Source organism: Sciurus carolinensis, chromosome 10 (genome assembly GCF_902686445.1).
Source record: "Sciurus carolinensis chromosome 10, mSciCar1.2, whole genome shotgun sequence".
In the NCBI taxonomy this organism is placed as follows: Eukaryota; Metazoa; Chordata; class Mammalia; order Rodentia; family Sciuridae; genus Sciurus; species Sciurus carolinensis.
Window position 1 is genome coordinate 30,362,222 of NC_062222.1, and position 17,032 is coordinate 30,379,253.

Consider the following 17,032-nt stretch of genomic DNA (forward strand, 5'->3'; position numbering starts at 1 on the left):
TGTGGTCATAAGAGCTTCATATCTTGAATTTAAACAAATACTTTTCTGTAGTAAACATTTTCTATTTTATTGTGTAGATTTTCTAGTAATGATTTTAGTAGTGATATTTGAATTGTTATTAGATTTATAGCTACCATATTTCTATGACCTGGGTCCACAAATGGAGGTTTAAGTACTATGTATAATTTGTGTTATTGTATGCCTTCTCTACTTTCCTTTTTATACCCGTATCTCCCTCCCTCCTTCCTTCCTTCCTTCCTTCCTTCCTTCCTTCCTTCCTTCCTTCCTTCCTTCTTTCCTTCCTTCCCTCCTTCCTTCCTCCTTCCTCCTTTGCTTTTTCCTTCCTTCCTTTTCCTTTCTTCCTTTCCTTGTTCTCTCCTGACTAGGAGGAGCTCCCTGTTGGTTTTGCTGTAGTAGGACACCTTTATTAAGCCCTCTTTCTGTGAAATTACAAATAGTGTCTCAGTAGTAGCTGTCCCTGGAGTGGGTTGGGGACTTTTTCTGGGATAGTCACATATTAAAGAATTAACACAATTAAGTCAAATGGTGTCTTCCTACTTGAACAAAACATTAAGCTCACGTAAACTGAGACTGGGAACAGAAATTTCACAATGATTTCTAGGTCAAAAGAAGCAACTGACAGTACCATTTACTAGGTAGTCCTAAAAATGTAATAATCATCCATGTTCTAAAAGTTAAGAGTCATTTGAAAAAAATAGCATATGCAAATTAGAAAAATATGAATTTTTTTCATTTTTAAATAAACAATGTCATGCACGCTGTATGGTTGCCTTTTGTGTCCTGTGTAACTTCTCACATCTTGCCGTCTATTTGAACACTACTGCTCTCATTTCCTATACCTCACTGACTTTTCACGTAATTGTTTTCATCATAGCAACCACTATGAACCAAGTTTTCCTAAGGATACAATGTCATGGAAAGGCATGTAGCACAATTTAATGCTGACATTGAACTAATTTATTTTTTACTTTTATGTCCTATGTAGCAGATGATGAGCATGGTTGCAGTTTCTTCTAAAATTTAAAATACCCCACAAACACTTGTGAATTTGCTGTGATGGCTTAGGGTGCCTTGTACAAAATTTGGGAGCCATGGGCTTTGCACCTTATGGAAATTTTAATTTGTCCTATACACTGTATAGTATATACTTAATGCAATAAACAATATGGATATATATAAATAACTCTTTTTACAAGGGGGGGATCAAATCAAATACCAAATGAATAAATTTTATGATTAACATATACTACTTTTAAACTAATGCCTCTAAAGTATGAAGTACTATATGTAATTTTATTTTTCAGTCAGGGAAAACTAAGTGATTTCACTGACTTCCAGTGTCAGGTGCGCTTAGCAATTACAATATGTACATTTTATTTTATAGTTGAGGAAACAGGCTTAGAGAGGTTAAATGACATTTGCAAATCACATAGTGAATGAAGCACAGATTGAAGATAATGCTACAGTTCTTCTGAGACCAACTTCTATGCATTACTCAGAAATAAATTCATGTATAGAATGCAGGTCTCCGTGGTTCTTCCTGAGTACTGAGCAATACTGTCAATGGAAGTAGTGTTGAGAAAGTGTTAGTTAAATATTGGATCTGGCTGCCAGGGAAACTTATGATGTTTTCTTATCTAGAAGAACAATTGTAAGTACTATTTACTTTAATTAAATTATGATACAACTTAAAACCTATGGTCTGGACGTAGAAATTTCCTCCTGGTGTGATTCTTCCTCCTTTCAAAGTTGTTCATGTGTACCAATCACCATGTTCTCCTAAGTGCAGATGTTGGAAATTCTCCTTCAATTTTTACTGTGTATTTTTGCCCCAGGGTATTCATTGACGGAGTAGATCTTTGATTTTTCAAAGATTCCCTCTGAGAATAGAATACAGTAGCTCCCCTACCCACAACCCCAGCTCTCCAGTTGATACCATGTGGATCAGAGATGAGCCATCTTGCTAAGCCTTTCCTGAATTTCTGACTCACAATGAGTAACATAAAATAATTCGGACTGAATTTGGGGATGGTTTGTTAGGCAGCAAAAAGAAATCATAATTTGATAGTCCTATGTTCTCAATATCACATTAGAGCATAATCATAGGAGCCCAGAGATCAGTTTACTTGAGAGGTAAAGATAACTTATTTTATTAAACTTAATATTTACTATTAATTAGAACCTAGTTTCTATACTGCATGATGCAAACTTATTGACAATTAAGTTTGATTTTTGCAGAACAGACATACAAATGATTTCTGCCTGGCAGAAAGCATAAGTCCATATTATGACTTTATTCCATAATAGGATATCTACCAGTTTTACACATGTCGATCTTATCCAGGATTCTTTTTAAAAATTTTTTAGACTGCATTTTTGATTCATTGTACACAAATGAGGTATATCATTTTGTTTCTATGTTTGTACAAAATGTGGATTCATACCATTCATGTAATCATACATGTATGGGGTGGGTATGAAAAATGGTGGAATGAGACAAGATTCTTTTTTGACTGACTGTATTTATATCCACCATTGAGATCCTACTTTGAGTTAGTTTTGTTGTATTGCTGATTCTCTTATTAATCAATGAAGGAAGTCTTTGACATATACTTACTACATATTTTGTTAGAGATTAATGTCTTTAATATCAAAAATTATACTTTGACACATGTAATTGTTCTTCTGTAATGGGTATCACTTTGCCTCAGTACCACACATCTCAGGTAAATGCAATGGAAAAGTCTATTTCAAACTGGAAATAGTATTTCAGTGGGTCTTAGTGGGAGAAAGGTCATTAAGAGTGTGCTCTTAACAGGAATTCTGGGACCCTGGCACCTCTCTCTCTCTGTCTCTCTCTGTCTCTCTGTCTCTCTCTCTCTCTCTCTTCCCCCATGCACCATAAGGTGAGCAGCTTTTGCTCCACCACATGCTCCCTGCCATGATGTTCTGCTTCACTACAGACCCAAAGCAACACCGCCAAGCAACCATGCACTGAAACCATAAGTCAAAATATACATTTCTTCTTTTAAGTTGTTTATCTTAGGTGTTGTATCACAGTGATGGAAAACCTACTAATATATCTATGTACCCTTAATAGATTAATGAGAATTGATAGCAGGTCTACATGTAATTTATCTTTAAAAGGACCATGTCTAATAATGTCTTTAATAAGTTAAATATTCAATAAAGGTTCGTTTGTAGAAATTATAGATAATAAAATATTTATATAGATTTTGTCTGATTTTTTGTACAGTAAAAGAACAGTGAGTCATTAAGTCAGTTCTGTTTGTATTCTTCATTTCACATTCTGAAATTTTTACTTTGAATAAGCCATTTCACTAGTTCCAAAATAATCTGTGAAATTTATATTTAAATCATTCACCTTCTCTCTCTCAAGAGATATCAATAGTAAGTTAGCATGAATGAGATAGCTTTGATTTTATTTGTACTCTTTCAGAAAATCAAAAATTAAGTTTGTTTTGAGTGTATGATTCAAAAAAATATATATCAAATTATGTCTCTATATGCTACAAGGATAAACACTTATTAAAAAAAATTGAAATTTCTGAAAGGGTGCATGTTTCATCTTTAGCTATTGGTGGTCTATGCATGTTCAGATAATCAAATGAAAATTTGCATCGATTAAACTCTAAATTCCACATAAAAATGTCCTTTCCTTTGTTCTTCCTTAAAATTTGAACCATGAATAATTTGCATTTAAATACCTTTTTAGATTTGGTTTCTTACCAGTCTCAATAACCATTTGGATGATCACAGAAAGATAAAAATCTCAGCAAAATGTGCATATGTTGCTTACAATCTTGCTTAATTACCTTGAATCTGCAATTAAAAATTCAAAACAAAAATAAAAAATCCCAAATCCATAGAAATAAAAATCATAGCAAATGATATTTATGCCCATTTTAGGATTTAGCATACATTTTACTTCGAATGACTAATTTCTTTTCTTGAATAAGACACCTGTCTTCATAACATACTGCATAAACAGATTTTAAGAAAATCTAGATTGGCCTTTTGAAATTCACAATTTGGTGACTATTTCCTGGTCATTCACACTTTACTCATCCACGCATTATCAAAGAAACCAAGGTTAGGTCAGAGAAAGAAGTAGACTTCAGAACAAACTTGATAAGCTTGGTTAGACTTTTTTAAATTGAATTTTTTAAAGAGGAAGACTTTAAAAATAATCAATAATTCTTTATGTCTATTTGATGCAACTGCAATCACATCTGTTCAGGTGTTGAATCTATTACTCCTCCTCCTGCCCGGATAGAAAAGTAGGCACAGACCCTGTCAGAACTACGTCTAAGACATACTGAGAATCTATATTTTTACTGAATGATCATCAGGAGAGCTAGGTTTTATATTTTTGCTACAAGGGGATATATTTGAAACTTTAATTCTGTAATAAGGATGGGTGAATAATCACTACATTTATTGAAAATTTAAATAAAGCAACACAAAATCAATTTTATACATATTAAACACCATAACTAAGTGTTCAGCTAGTTTGATCATTGATATTTTCTACCCAGGACTTGTTATTAGACTTTCTGTGTTTGTTTAGCCTAAGAACTAAAGCAGTGCCCATTATTTTATTAGCTTCTTTGAGTTTTTCTATTACTGAAGTTCAAAGAACAGCTTCACTTGAGCCTGGTGCCCTCTTTCTCTGGTTCAATGTCCTTCCGCCTGTCCCCAAATTTCTTCCTTTCAGCTGGTGTCCTGACTTGTGGGGTTTACTTCTTTTCTCCCCCTGGAATCAGCTTCCACATTCCACTTGCACTATACTGCTTTGTTCTGTTTGTGATTCGAGTCAGGTTGGCATGATTTGAAGCTTATTTAATAATCTCTCTGGAAACCCTGACCTCAAGTAAGAAGAAGAAAAAAAAAAAAAAAAACTAAAACAGAATTTTTCCAGCAGAGTGAAACCAAAAGGACTTTCCCCCAGGAATTCAAAGGAATCCTAATAAGCTCATTCTTTTTTTTTTTTTTTTTTTTTTTTTCTTATTTGAGTTTCCCTAGAGCCCCCAAATCACCACTTCAATTATCTTTGCTGGGCCACTGCAATGGTATACTGAACTTAATGTTGACTCTGATAGCCCAAATATTTTCCTTCCCTTATGATGGAAGAAGATGCTTGGCCTTCTCTTCACTCAACGTAATCTTTGTGGTTAAGGTCCCCATGATATGAACTTGGTGTAAGGAAATATTTAGAAGTCCTCTCTCATTCCCTGTTGGAATTTATATAAAAAAGAGATAACTGGGTAAGTATACTGGAAATATGGAAATGTGTATGTGATCATTTATCACACCTTTGTCAAATAAAGATTACTAATCAGAATATATGTATCCAGTTTAGGCCTAGCAACCATTAAAGGAATTAAATATTTATTAAAGGAAATGGAAAGATGTCTGTGAAATATTAAGTTGAAAATGTAGGGTAGTTAAAAATCTCGAAATTTTACACCAATAGTTTGATGATGGCAATAAAATTTTAGACTTACATCATCCACAATTTACTGTTGTTTAATGGCTATTCAATTTTATATAGAAAAAATTAATTAAGATTAAATGAAATTTCAGATTCTGTCCTTACTTGCAATAGTCATATTAAGTGCCCCAAAGTCACATGTGTCTGGTGGCTACTGTGTTGGACAGCACAGATAGGGAACATTTCCATCACTGAGCAAGCTCTACTGCACAGTATTGTTTAAGATAATGTAAGTTTTGGTTTTGCTCTTTTTTTTTTTTTTTGATCTAGCATTTTATAATGGTTACAAATTACTTTATAATTGAAATAGCAATGAAACTATTTATACCTGGGGGAAGTTTCTTTGTTCTCAAGATAAATTTAGACTGAAGGAAATCTATACCATGATCTACTGTATCTAATAAATATGCATCATAATTGATCTTCCATATCAAAGTTATTGAACTTTCTCTTTTTTAATGAAGTGCTTCCCTGACATTTATTCACTCTAGTTTAAACTTTGGGAATTATTCAGTTATTCAAAAGGTCCTTTACTGTAGTCTCATTGGGAACAACAGTTCAACCAGAAATAGGAAGAAGATTACTTACTTGGTGCTATAGTTTGTATCTCAAATGTGCTCCCCCAAACCCATGTGTGAGAGCCTTAGTCTCCAGCTTAGCACTATTGGGAAATGAAAGAAACTTGTAGAGGTGGGGCCTAGAGGGAGATCTTTTGGTCACTGTGGGCATGTCTTTGAAGGGGATAATAGAATTCTAGACCCTTTCTCTCTCTCTCTTTTGCTTCACCACCATGAGGTAAACAAGTTTTTCTCTTCCACACACTTCCACTATAATATATTACCTCACGATAGGCCCCAAAGCAAAAGAGCCAATGGATCATGGACTGGGACCTCCAAAACTATGAGTCAGAATAATTTTTCACTTCATAAGTTGATTATCTCAGATATCTGTTACAGCAATGAAAAGCTGACACATTTGGCAATTGATTTTTGGCTGTATTGCTTTTGTACTTCTGTACTGTGAAGAGTGATCAGTGGGTAGGGAAATAGGACAGCCCGTGTTTTAGGTGTTTTAGGAGATTAACCAAACTTCAAATACTATTATCAGAGGCTAAAATATTGGAGGTCCATTGTCCATTGGCTAGATTACAGATTATCTATCTATCAACCTATCTATCTACCTATCTATCATCTTTTTATCTTTCATCCCTCTATCTACAGTGGTCTCCCTCTCATCTGAGGTTCTTACGTTCTGCAAATTTTAGTAATCCATTCATTAAATGGAAACTTGGGAAACAAAACAATTCATAAGCTTTATTTATTTTGTTTTGTTTTATTTTTAGACAGGGTTTGCTGTTTTTGCCCAGGCTGACCTCAAATTTGAGTGTCTGCCTCAGCCTCCTGATTATCTGGAATGGCAGATGTATGCCACCATGCTTAGATAATTCATACATTTTAAATCGAATGTCATTCTGAACAACATGAACTCTTGAACTGTCATGCTTAGCCTGTCTGGAAGGTGAACCATCCCTTTGTCCAGTGTATCTGTGACGTACACCAATTCGTTAGCCACTTGGTAGCCATTTTGGTTACCAGACTGATTATTGTAGCATCACAGAGCTTGTGTTCAAGTAGCCCATTTTTTTTACTTAATAATTGCCACAAAGTGATAGTGATGCTGGCAACTCAGAGATCTCAAAGAGAAGCCCCACCATGCTTCTTTTGAGTGACACTTCACATATTTTGTGCAATCAATGTCAGAGAAATTAGTTGAATCTTGCAAAGCAATTACTCTAAACCACAATACTCATCTGCTTCCTGGATATTTGATTTTGTGGTTGTTGGTTCAACCCACTGCTACTCTTCAAAAGTTATGACTTATTGGTCATAATTCATTCTCACCCATGCAAATATTAAGACCCATGGAACTTGTTGCATAATACACTTGTATGAACAAGGAATATTTCCATAAGGTAAAAAATATTAAATCTATTAAAATATTCTAAGTGGAACTGTGTAGAACATCTTGAATATTTCCTATTTACTTTTGTTTCACGGTAATTGAAAAGCCCAAGCTGCTTTGGTTTATAAACAACTCCTATGCTCCTCTGGGCATGACATTAGTTGAAGATTAATTTCAGATTATACTGTGTAAAAATGCCTTAGAAATGCAATATGATTAGGGTGTTGGAAAACCCTCAGAGAATTGAACAGCCTATCCATCTGAGGGGAGTCTTTAGTATTTTGGAGAATATGGAATATGGCTAACAGAAATCAAAGCATGCTTTTGAATATTTCACAGAAATTCCAAGCAAACTGGTATGAACGTCTCATTTCAGAAGTGGAAAACAAACAAATAACAACAAACACAACCCAAAACTCTGAGGGATAGAAAAAAAGTGATTTATGCAAAGCCCCAGCACAGGATGGTTAAGAAAAGACTGGTCTGCAATTGCAAGCTTTTGGTTTCCAAACTTGGTAGCCTCTGCTGTCCCCTCTAAAAAATGAGCAGGGGAGAGACTGGCTGTAAACTTCGGAGTTTGGGGGAATCTAGAGGAAATAGACGTTGCAGCTTTGTTGATTTTCTTGTCCTGTCTATACTGTTTCGTTCCTAGGCACAAACGGCCCTGTCAGACATTAGCTGAGCACTTGGAAACCAGACCGACAGAGAGGATTACAAAGGCCTATGCTCACATCTCATCCTGGCTCCAAAGGCTTGAGTCAGGAAAGAGACAAGAGGAAAGGATCCGGAAGTAAGTTAACTAGAGAAAGATAATGATTTTTATTTGAGACCCACTGCTTCCCTTTCTTTTCCTGTTCCAGCTTTTGCCAAAGCGCACACTCAGGCTTAATCTGAATATGCGCTATTCAACTTTGAAACTGTTCTCAGACACCTGTTAAGGAACTGCGGATCCTGGGCAGCAAGGATCTGAACGGGCTTTACCCTCCTGTTGGAACGCAGCGACCGCCCAGTTATAGGGACACCAGTGCCCGGCTTTCAAGCCATGAGCGAGCGTGTGGAGGACTTGTCCTCCGTGCAATAGAACTGCCTTTCCCTGGTTCTGCACGGGTGCAACTCCACTTTTGCTCCTACACGCGAAAATAGGAAGCAACTCCCATTAGGGAGTCGTGGGATTTTCTCAGCCACGGGAAGGTGCGAAGATTCTGTCTCTCCACCTGCCTCCCTCCAGCCCGCGGTCTGTGCTCGCCCTCGGCACCGGGGACCGCACCTCCCTGGATTGCAGCTGAGTGTCTCCGTCACGCCTTTGCCCTTGCCTTTTCCCTGCGAATTTGGTGAGCCCGGGTTCCAGACTAGCGTCTGTCCTCTCGGAGCCATCTCTAGCGGAATTGGGGGTGGAGAGTAAAGGGAGGGGTTCGTGGAAGTGAAAGAAGGTAGGCGTGGTGCAAACGCCCAGAGTATCAAAGTTGGGGGTGTTCAGGGGAGTGAGAGTGGCAGCTGCAGGTAGTAGTGGGACCTGCGATGGGGCGTCTCGCTGGGTAGGGTTTGACTGCGTTGCGCGGTCTCCCAAGACCAGGACGCATCTGAGAAACAGCGAACGCTGTCCCCAGTTCCCTAGCCACGGAAACTTCCTATCCAGCTCTCTCCGCTGCAGGGCCATCTCTCCTCAGCCTCCGCACCTGTTTCTTTTTCTTCAAGGGAGCGGTTTGCCTCCCCCGCCCCGACACCCACCTCCAACCCCCTCCCCCTATCCTCTACGCCCACCCGGAGACTGTGCAGCGCAGTGCGGTGCCCAAGCGCGCACGGCCGAGACAGAGAGCCAGGCTCCAGGGAGCTCCAGCTGCTCCCGCTGCTCGCCCGAGCAGTCCACTGCACTGGACCGTCGGAGCAAACAACTGGGTCTGCCTTGGGGGCCTCCCAGGGCCCTCTTCGGATAACCATCGGACTGACTGGCTGCACACTTCTTGTTTTACGTCTCAGCAGTAACGCGAGGGCCAGGTCAGTAAGTCCTACATCTGATTTCCCTTCTGGAACTTGCACATCCCCAAAGAAGCCCAGGGTCTTATGAAATAGGCATTGGGATGGTGTTCCTAAGGATAGCCCACGCCTACCCTCCTGCCACGTTTAGGAGGGAAGTGGGGATGGGGGTGGGTTACGCCATTCTCATTTTCGCCATATGCTAGAATTTTCCTTTCCTGAAGATTCTTGACTTTTACCTGCTCCTTCTTAGAGATAGGTGGGTTGTTCCCGTTCCTGCCTCCTCTTTAAAAATCAAACGCCAGACTAAATAAAGTGCAAGGTCATATTGGATTCTCCAAAGCTGATCAAGAATACGTTTATTTAAGTGTTCACTCATCTGTTTATCAGGGCTCACTCACCAGTAGGAGCATATGGTGGAAGGAAAGGAGGTGAGATGAAATGCTTTAAAGATGTTTAGCAATAGGAACACATCATTTAAAACCCAGTGATGTGAAACAGAAAATGCTGATTTCAAAGAAAGATCAGAAGCTCAAACACATGGAAGAGACACAATTCCAGATTTTTTGGCGAATATACTCAATGTTCTTCTTAGGCAAGAAATCATGTCTTGCATGTAGCAGTCCTGAAAGTTTCTTCTCTCCACATTCCAGGATTAACAAGTGAAGGCAACCTAGAGTGTGTGACTTGATTTCTGAGATTTTTTTTTTTTCCCTGAGAAACGATTACTGTAAGATGCTGTGCTTGATAAGATGTCAAGCTTCACTAAGGCCAACCTGGGACAATAATGTTGCAGAAATAACCATTGTAAAAACCCCATTGATATAAGTTTATAGTCAGATAAGGCTGTCAGACTCATTATAAGTACTTAGAATTTCAGGAGGAAAAACAAGGGGAAAAAAAGGAAAAAAAAACCCCAAACCTCATTTCCTATTCTACAAAGAAATGTTTCTGTAACAAAATCTCTAAGCACTCACTTGTTCAAGAAAACTGTACTATTCACAAGCTCTCCTTAAATTTCTTGAATACTGTGAATGCCTTATTTTGCCTTATTTCAAGAAAAGATTTCTTTGCTTATCTTTTAATTTTTGTGCTTTTTGAGTTTCTAATGTGGGCAACTTCCTTTGTGTACTTTCTTTTCCTTTTCCACTTTTCCAGAAGTGCTGTCATGAAATGACACATTCTCAGCTCTGGGTAATGTTTTGATCTGGCTGAAAGCCAGTAGTGTGCTTACAAGCATCTAATCATGTCCATATGCTAACAGCTTGTAGATCAATAGCCATTCCTGCAGAGAAGGTGTAAATAAGAGGGCTTTGAAAAAAAAATAAGACTGAAAAGAAAGAGCAAACTAAGTTAATGAATCAAATACACCCCTTCTTCCTTATGTCCTTCGATTTCATGCTTACTCTCAATTTAGTCTGCTAAAATCTCCAAACTGACTTCTCAAGTCTTGTTAATTCTGTTAATGAGTTGTCTGAACTGACTAATTGTGTTCTGTAGAGTCAGTTCTTACTCTAAAGGAGATGGTAGAACTTATCAAATGCATGCTCCATGATGCGAGTGGCTCCTTTCCACTCTCTCTATTTACTAGAGAAGCAAAGCAAATGGGAAAGAGACCCTGATCTCCTTGGAATATTCTGTTTGAAATTTATGCCGAGGGAACTAGAATAAGTCAGTACAGCAAATACACAAGTCCATGGGAACTCCCAGGCCCCTCTGGATAGTTAGGGTACGACAAAGGGGGATGGCCTAAAAGAAAAAGGGGGAGAGAGAAGAGGAGAGAGAGGGAGAGAGAGAACCGAAGAGAAGTGGAGAGAGAGAGAGAGAGAGAGAAAGAGAGAGAGCGAGAGAGAGAGAGAGAGAGAGAGAGAGAGAGAGAGAGAGAGAGAGATTGATTTAAGAAGAGTTTCTCTTTGTGGTGTATCCTAACAATCTAAAAGATACAATCAGGAATGGACCTAGAGGTTCTTTGGATAATTTTCCTGTAGAAGCGGTTATCTGATTAAGTATAAGAAAACAGGTATAAAGATGTCATGGCATGGCAAGCAATCCTGTATAGGTAATTATCTATAGGAAAGAATCAAAATTACACTTTTTTATTAAATAACTGACATTATTAGTAAAACTGTGCTTTCCTTTAGTTTCATATTTGTTTTGCCAAATTATTGAGTGTCTTGAATGTCTTTGATGATGCTCAGGATTAAATAATGTATGAGAAAGATCTAGCTTCTGCCTGTGAAAAGATTGCTGTGTTGGGGTGAACAGAGGAAAATGATCTCGGTATGGCCATCCAGCCTTGGAAGTGAGCATGACTTGTTGGGATAACTGAGAGGCATCCTGGGTGGCACAGAGGACAGAGGGAGGCATGAGAGATTCCAGATGTTGCTGGAATTGGGAGCAGTTCATTATGACAGAAGGTACGTTGGGATGTTGAGATGAGGCATCAAGATGGGAATGTCGTACTGAGGACTGGATTCCCCTTGCATAGGCCAGTGTTATCATCATGCTTGGGTGCAGACGCTTTAGTGGGAGAGAAAATTAAACCTAGCATGCTCTCAGCAGACCATACAAAACCAAATCTCTTTCAAAACGTGAAAAAGAAGGAATCAAATACAGATAAGTGGTTACACAGGTGATGGAATCCAAATAGGGAATGTTGGGGCTACTCAGGAATTAGCAAGAGCAGGGGGATCATTACCACCCCCAACTGGAGGGACGTGGAGAAGAGGCCATATGGCAGAGGCCCAGGAACCAGGGCCATCCCCTGCAAGCAGGATCACAGTGGGTTTGTATTATGGATGCCAGAGCCATGGAGTTGGTGCAGAGGCACTGCTCAGAACAGAGGGACAGGAAAGGAGGCAGAGGCTTCCTCCTACCTGCTAATTACCTGCCAGTGCCTCCCATTAACTTAACGGAGCCAGAAACCCAGTCCCTATGACTGGGGACCCTGCAAATGTCTCTGTGAGACTTAGTCCTCCTGTGGTATAGAGTAGAACAGAGTAGGAAAAGTGGGAGATGGAGTCCACAGGAGATGAGAAAGCTTAAACATTTTTAGTTTTAGTTGGTTTCATTAATGGGGAGAGTATTGACTGAAGCAGGTCACACAGAAGGGAAATAAACAGGGACTGGGAGGAGGCAAAAGGGAAAGAAAAGTGCTAAAACTTTATATTTAGGGTTCTAGGGGCATGGGGTTCAGACTTGAGAATACTTCTATTGTAGTATTTGTACAGGATTCTGCTGTGTTACATGGGATGACTATTTATCAACTGGTATACTAGGAAAAAATGGCTATGAAGCAGAACCCCATCAGTGTGCCTTATTTTATACTCCCAAGTTCAAGGATCAGGGATGGGTTTTCATATTTGTCCCTTCCCTATACAAGTTTTTGCTATATATTGAAAAATTTAAAATAGTTAAGACAGTGAAGGTAACCTTACTTTCTTTCCCTTAAAATTAATTGGGTGAATTTATAGAAGCTATAACATCAGTAAAGTTCATAACATTCATCCCACTGAAAATGAATGGACTCCATTAGGTAGCATCCGTACTGGAACTGTTTCTCACTGTAGAAGAATACTGCATTTTCCCATCCTTGTATAGATTTTGAGAACCTGACTTAATTGATCCATTCTTTTGCATAGACTTAATAAAGGACCTGCTTTATTTAGATGCTATACTAGGTGCAATTTTAGGAATCAAAGGACAGATATATTGAGCCTCAACCAAAACTGAACCAGTTCCTTTGGGATATTTTTTACTACACATTTGTGTTTTCCTTGATTCATATTTGTTCTGTCTTTTCCTTTCTTAATTGTAGATTCTTGTGCTAGTTGCAGGCCAAGTACAACAGAACTGAAAATGGGACCAGTGGGTGCAGAGGCTGATGAGAACCAAACAGTGGAAGAAACCAAGGTGGAGCAGTATGGGGCAGGGCACACGACTCCGAGAGGTGAGCTGGCCCCTGACCCCGAGCCAGAGCTCATAGACAGCACCAAGCTGATGGAGGTGCGTGTTGTCCTCATACTGGCCTACTGCTCCATCATCTTACTTGGGGTAGTTGGCAACTCTTTGGTGATTCACGTGGTGATCAAATTCAAGAGCATGCGTACGGTAACCAATTATTTTATTGCCAACCTGGCTGTGGCGGATCTTTTGGTGAACACCTTGTGCCTACCATTCACTCTTACCTATACCTTAATGGGGGAGTGGAAAATGGGTCCTGTCCTGTGCCACCTGGTGCCGTATGCCCAGGGCCTGGCAGTTCAGGTGTCTACCATCACCTTGACTGTAATTGCCCTTGACCGACATCGATGCATTGTTTACCATCTGGAGAGCAAGATCTCCAAGCGAATCAGCTTCCTGATTATTGGCTTGGCCTGGGGCATCAGTGCCCTGCTGGCAAGTCCGCTGGCCATCTTCCGGGAGTACTCACTAATTGAGATTATTCCAGACTTTGAGATTGTGGCCTGTACTGAGAAGTGGCCTGGTGAGGAGAAGAGTATCTATGGCACCATCTATAGTCTTTCCTCTTTGTTGATTCTGTATGTTTTGCCTCTGGGCATCATATCTTTTTCCTATACTCGTATCTGGAGTAAACTCAAGAACCATGTCAGCCCTGGAGCTGCAAATGACCACTACCACCAACGCAGGCAGAAGACCACCAAAATGCTAGTGTGTGTGGTAGTGGTGTTTGCTGTCAGCTGGCTGCCCCTCCACGCCTTCCAACTCGCTGTTGACATTGACAGCCAGGTGCTGGACCTGAAGGAGTACAAACTCATCTTCACGGTCTTCCACATCATCGCCATGTGCTCCACCTTCGCCAACCCTCTTCTCTATGGCTGGATGAACAGCAACTACAGGAAGGCTTTCCTGTCAGCCTTCCGCTGTGAGCAGAGGTTGGATGCCATTCACTCAGAGGTGTCTGTGACATTCAAAGCTAAAAAGAACCTGGAAGTCAAAAAGCACAATGGCCTCAGTGACTCTTTATCTGAGGCTACCAACGTCTAAGGAAACAGGTGTAAAAACTTAGGATTGAATTCTGACCAGAGCTATCGATCTGATTAAGGCAGGTTCACAGGTATGTCCTGATCTCCCATTTTAAGGACAGAAAAGCATCATAATGGAAGTCTTGGCAGCATTATTCCTGGAAAACTGACTGGGAGAGCCTAGGTGAATTTACTTGTATTCAAAGATGGGACAACAAAATGATTTAATTACTGTTGTACAGATGGTAGATTGAATTAAGAGTGAAAACAAAGAAGTGCTTTTGACTCACCTCCCAGATTGAAGGCAACCTGAATAAGGAGTTGACATTATCAGCATTGCTCAAAGGTGGGGGTAAAGTAAGTGGACATTCAAGTCACTTCAGGACAAGTACTGGGGGTTCTGTGTCCTCCTTGTTTCCTTCTCATCCGATGAAAAGATGTCTGAACATGAATTTCTCTAGGGAGTCATAGGCGCTCCTTTATGGTGTTTTGGTTTTATTGTCCTTCCTATATGTGAAATCCAAAAGAGAATGCTATAGGAAAATGTTGCTAACTGAATGATTTCGAGATGACTTCAAGGGAATAAGCTGAAATTTGCTAGATGATTAATATGTTGGGGGAAATTCTTAATTCTCAGTGAGCAATTGCTCATAAAAGCAAATGCACATTTTGTGAATTATTTTTCAACTCAGAATCAAAGGCTGAAATTCTCAGAATTACAAAAATATAAGTGTTATTGAATTTCTCATTTCAAGGTTTTCCTGCTTTTGTATAGACACTATTTACATAATCAGTAAATAACTTAATTCTTTTAATTATTGCTAATTGCTATAACTTTTTGAACCTGTGTAATTTCTGTGATGATTCCTGTGTTGGAAAAAATTTGCACTAAAATTAAATCAGATAGAAAATAATTTTTACAACATTTTGCAACATATGTCTATTTGTAAGCAATTTTTGCACAGACACATACATGTTTATAGAACACTGAAATGTTATTTTCTTTGGAATTCATCTTCAATGGACCCATTTATGATTAAAATAATATAATTTCATCAAAATAGACCCATCTGGTAAGGAAAACTAAAAGCACTCGATTCATTACATCTTGCAAATGTTTTGTTTCAACCAATTTCACATTTTTTTCCTTAAAGTAACTATATATTTATTGGATGTATGAATATATACATAATAAAATGTACCTATAAATAGTGGAACATAGATTCTATAGTAGTTTTTCCTTAATGATTTTATTAATATAATTTTTATTTTAATAGTACCTAACCAAAGATAATTAAAACACTCTATGTTCATGAAAAAGAAGAGAGATTTAAAAATAGTTGCACTTCTCTCGATGCTGTTAAAGAAGTTTCAGTATAGTTATATTTTTGTAAATATGATGGAATTTGTGAACATATTCCTTGCATTGCAGATAATTTCAACATGAGTATTATATTCAGTTATAACACTGATTTTATGAGCTGGAGAGCTTCATTTTATGGATCTATTTAAAATTCATACTACTGCTCTTATTAAATTTGTTCTATGCTAGAAATAAAAGATTGGTCCTGAAGTGAAGTACTTTTGGAATACTGAAAAAGAATTAAGACAGTAGAAATTAGACTAGATGGAAGACAGATTAAGAAATTAACAAAAAAAAATGTATAGCTGTAATATGTAATTGAAGAATTCATTTTTCTGTTGACCTTAGCAAAACTATCTAAGGAGAAGACTTTTGTTCTTTTCACCGCTGTTATATTGCTTAAGATGTTAATAGAAAATTGTAGTTAAGGATTTTATCTCCCTGGGAGAATTCTTACACTGAAAGAAATTTATATGTTGTGATGACTGAACTGTTAGATTTCAGTTAATGAGCTGATTAACATATGTCTGATCCAATTAACTATGTCAATTCATTAGTAAAATATCTTTTTATGTAGTGATTTTAATGTTGAAATAAAAAGAATTTGGGAAATTAAATACTGGTATGGAATTGTAGTCTAGCTGTCCTTCTGTTGTGTTCTTGCACCTGGGTCAATGGATCCACTCCCACCACTGCAACTGAGAATGCTTGAATCTTTGTTTTCAGATAAGATGGTTCTTTAGAATTTCCAACCTGTATCTCTACTGGCTAAGGAAATGTGTGCATGGGCCTCATCAGCTGATCAAATCCAACATGTGTCAAGCAGACCTGACATTTTAGTGCACTCTGTCTCACCTCCACCCTGTTCCAGTCATGACTGCTACACACCAGTTCCCAAAGCTGTGTACTTTCAAGTCATCTTTGACTCTTCTGTGTCTTCATCTCACATCTCACCAATTAATTTCTGTGTTTTGTTCCAAGTCCTAAATGTTTCTGGAGGCATTTTACTTTTCTCCATCCCGGTCTTCCAGGCTCTCATTGTTTCTCAGACCCTTATAATTGCACATCTAGGCTGATACAGTTTCTTCCTAATTGATGTCTATACCTTGTCATCTTTTCATACAATCAACTTTGATCCACTAGCCAAAGTTATTTTTCAAAATTCAGGTTTTTTTCTCTCTCTATTTTTCTTATTTTGTTCTTTTCCCAGTA

The 17,032-nt window shown here is 38.4% G+C and overlaps 1 protein-coding gene across 16 annotated transcripts in view; it reads left to right on the top strand.

The window, feature by feature from the left end:
• The window catches only part of Npy2r (neuropeptide Y receptor Y2), a 322,146-nt gene extending 305,775 nt beyond the window's left edge, over positions 1-16,371 (top strand). For 15 of the 16 annotated variants that reach the window (XM_047567560.1, XM_047567558.1, XM_047567567.1 and 12 more), the window contains 4 exons: positions 8,151-8,288; positions 8,727-8,829; positions 9,194-9,493; positions 13,303-16,371. In XM_047567560.1, coding sequence (XP_047423516.1) covers positions 8,222-8,288; positions 8,727-8,829; positions 9,194-9,493; positions 13,303-14,479 — 1,647 coding nt within the window. In that variant the 5' untranslated portion in view covers positions 8,151-8,221 and the 3' untranslated portion in view covers positions 14,480-16,371. Of the gene's footprint in view, positions 1-8,150; positions 8,289-8,726; positions 8,830-9,193; positions 9,494-13,289 lie in introns of those variants that run through there. The other variant, XM_047567569.1, reaches the window with a different exon arrangement.
• Positions 16,372-17,032: the final 661 nt, after the last annotated feature.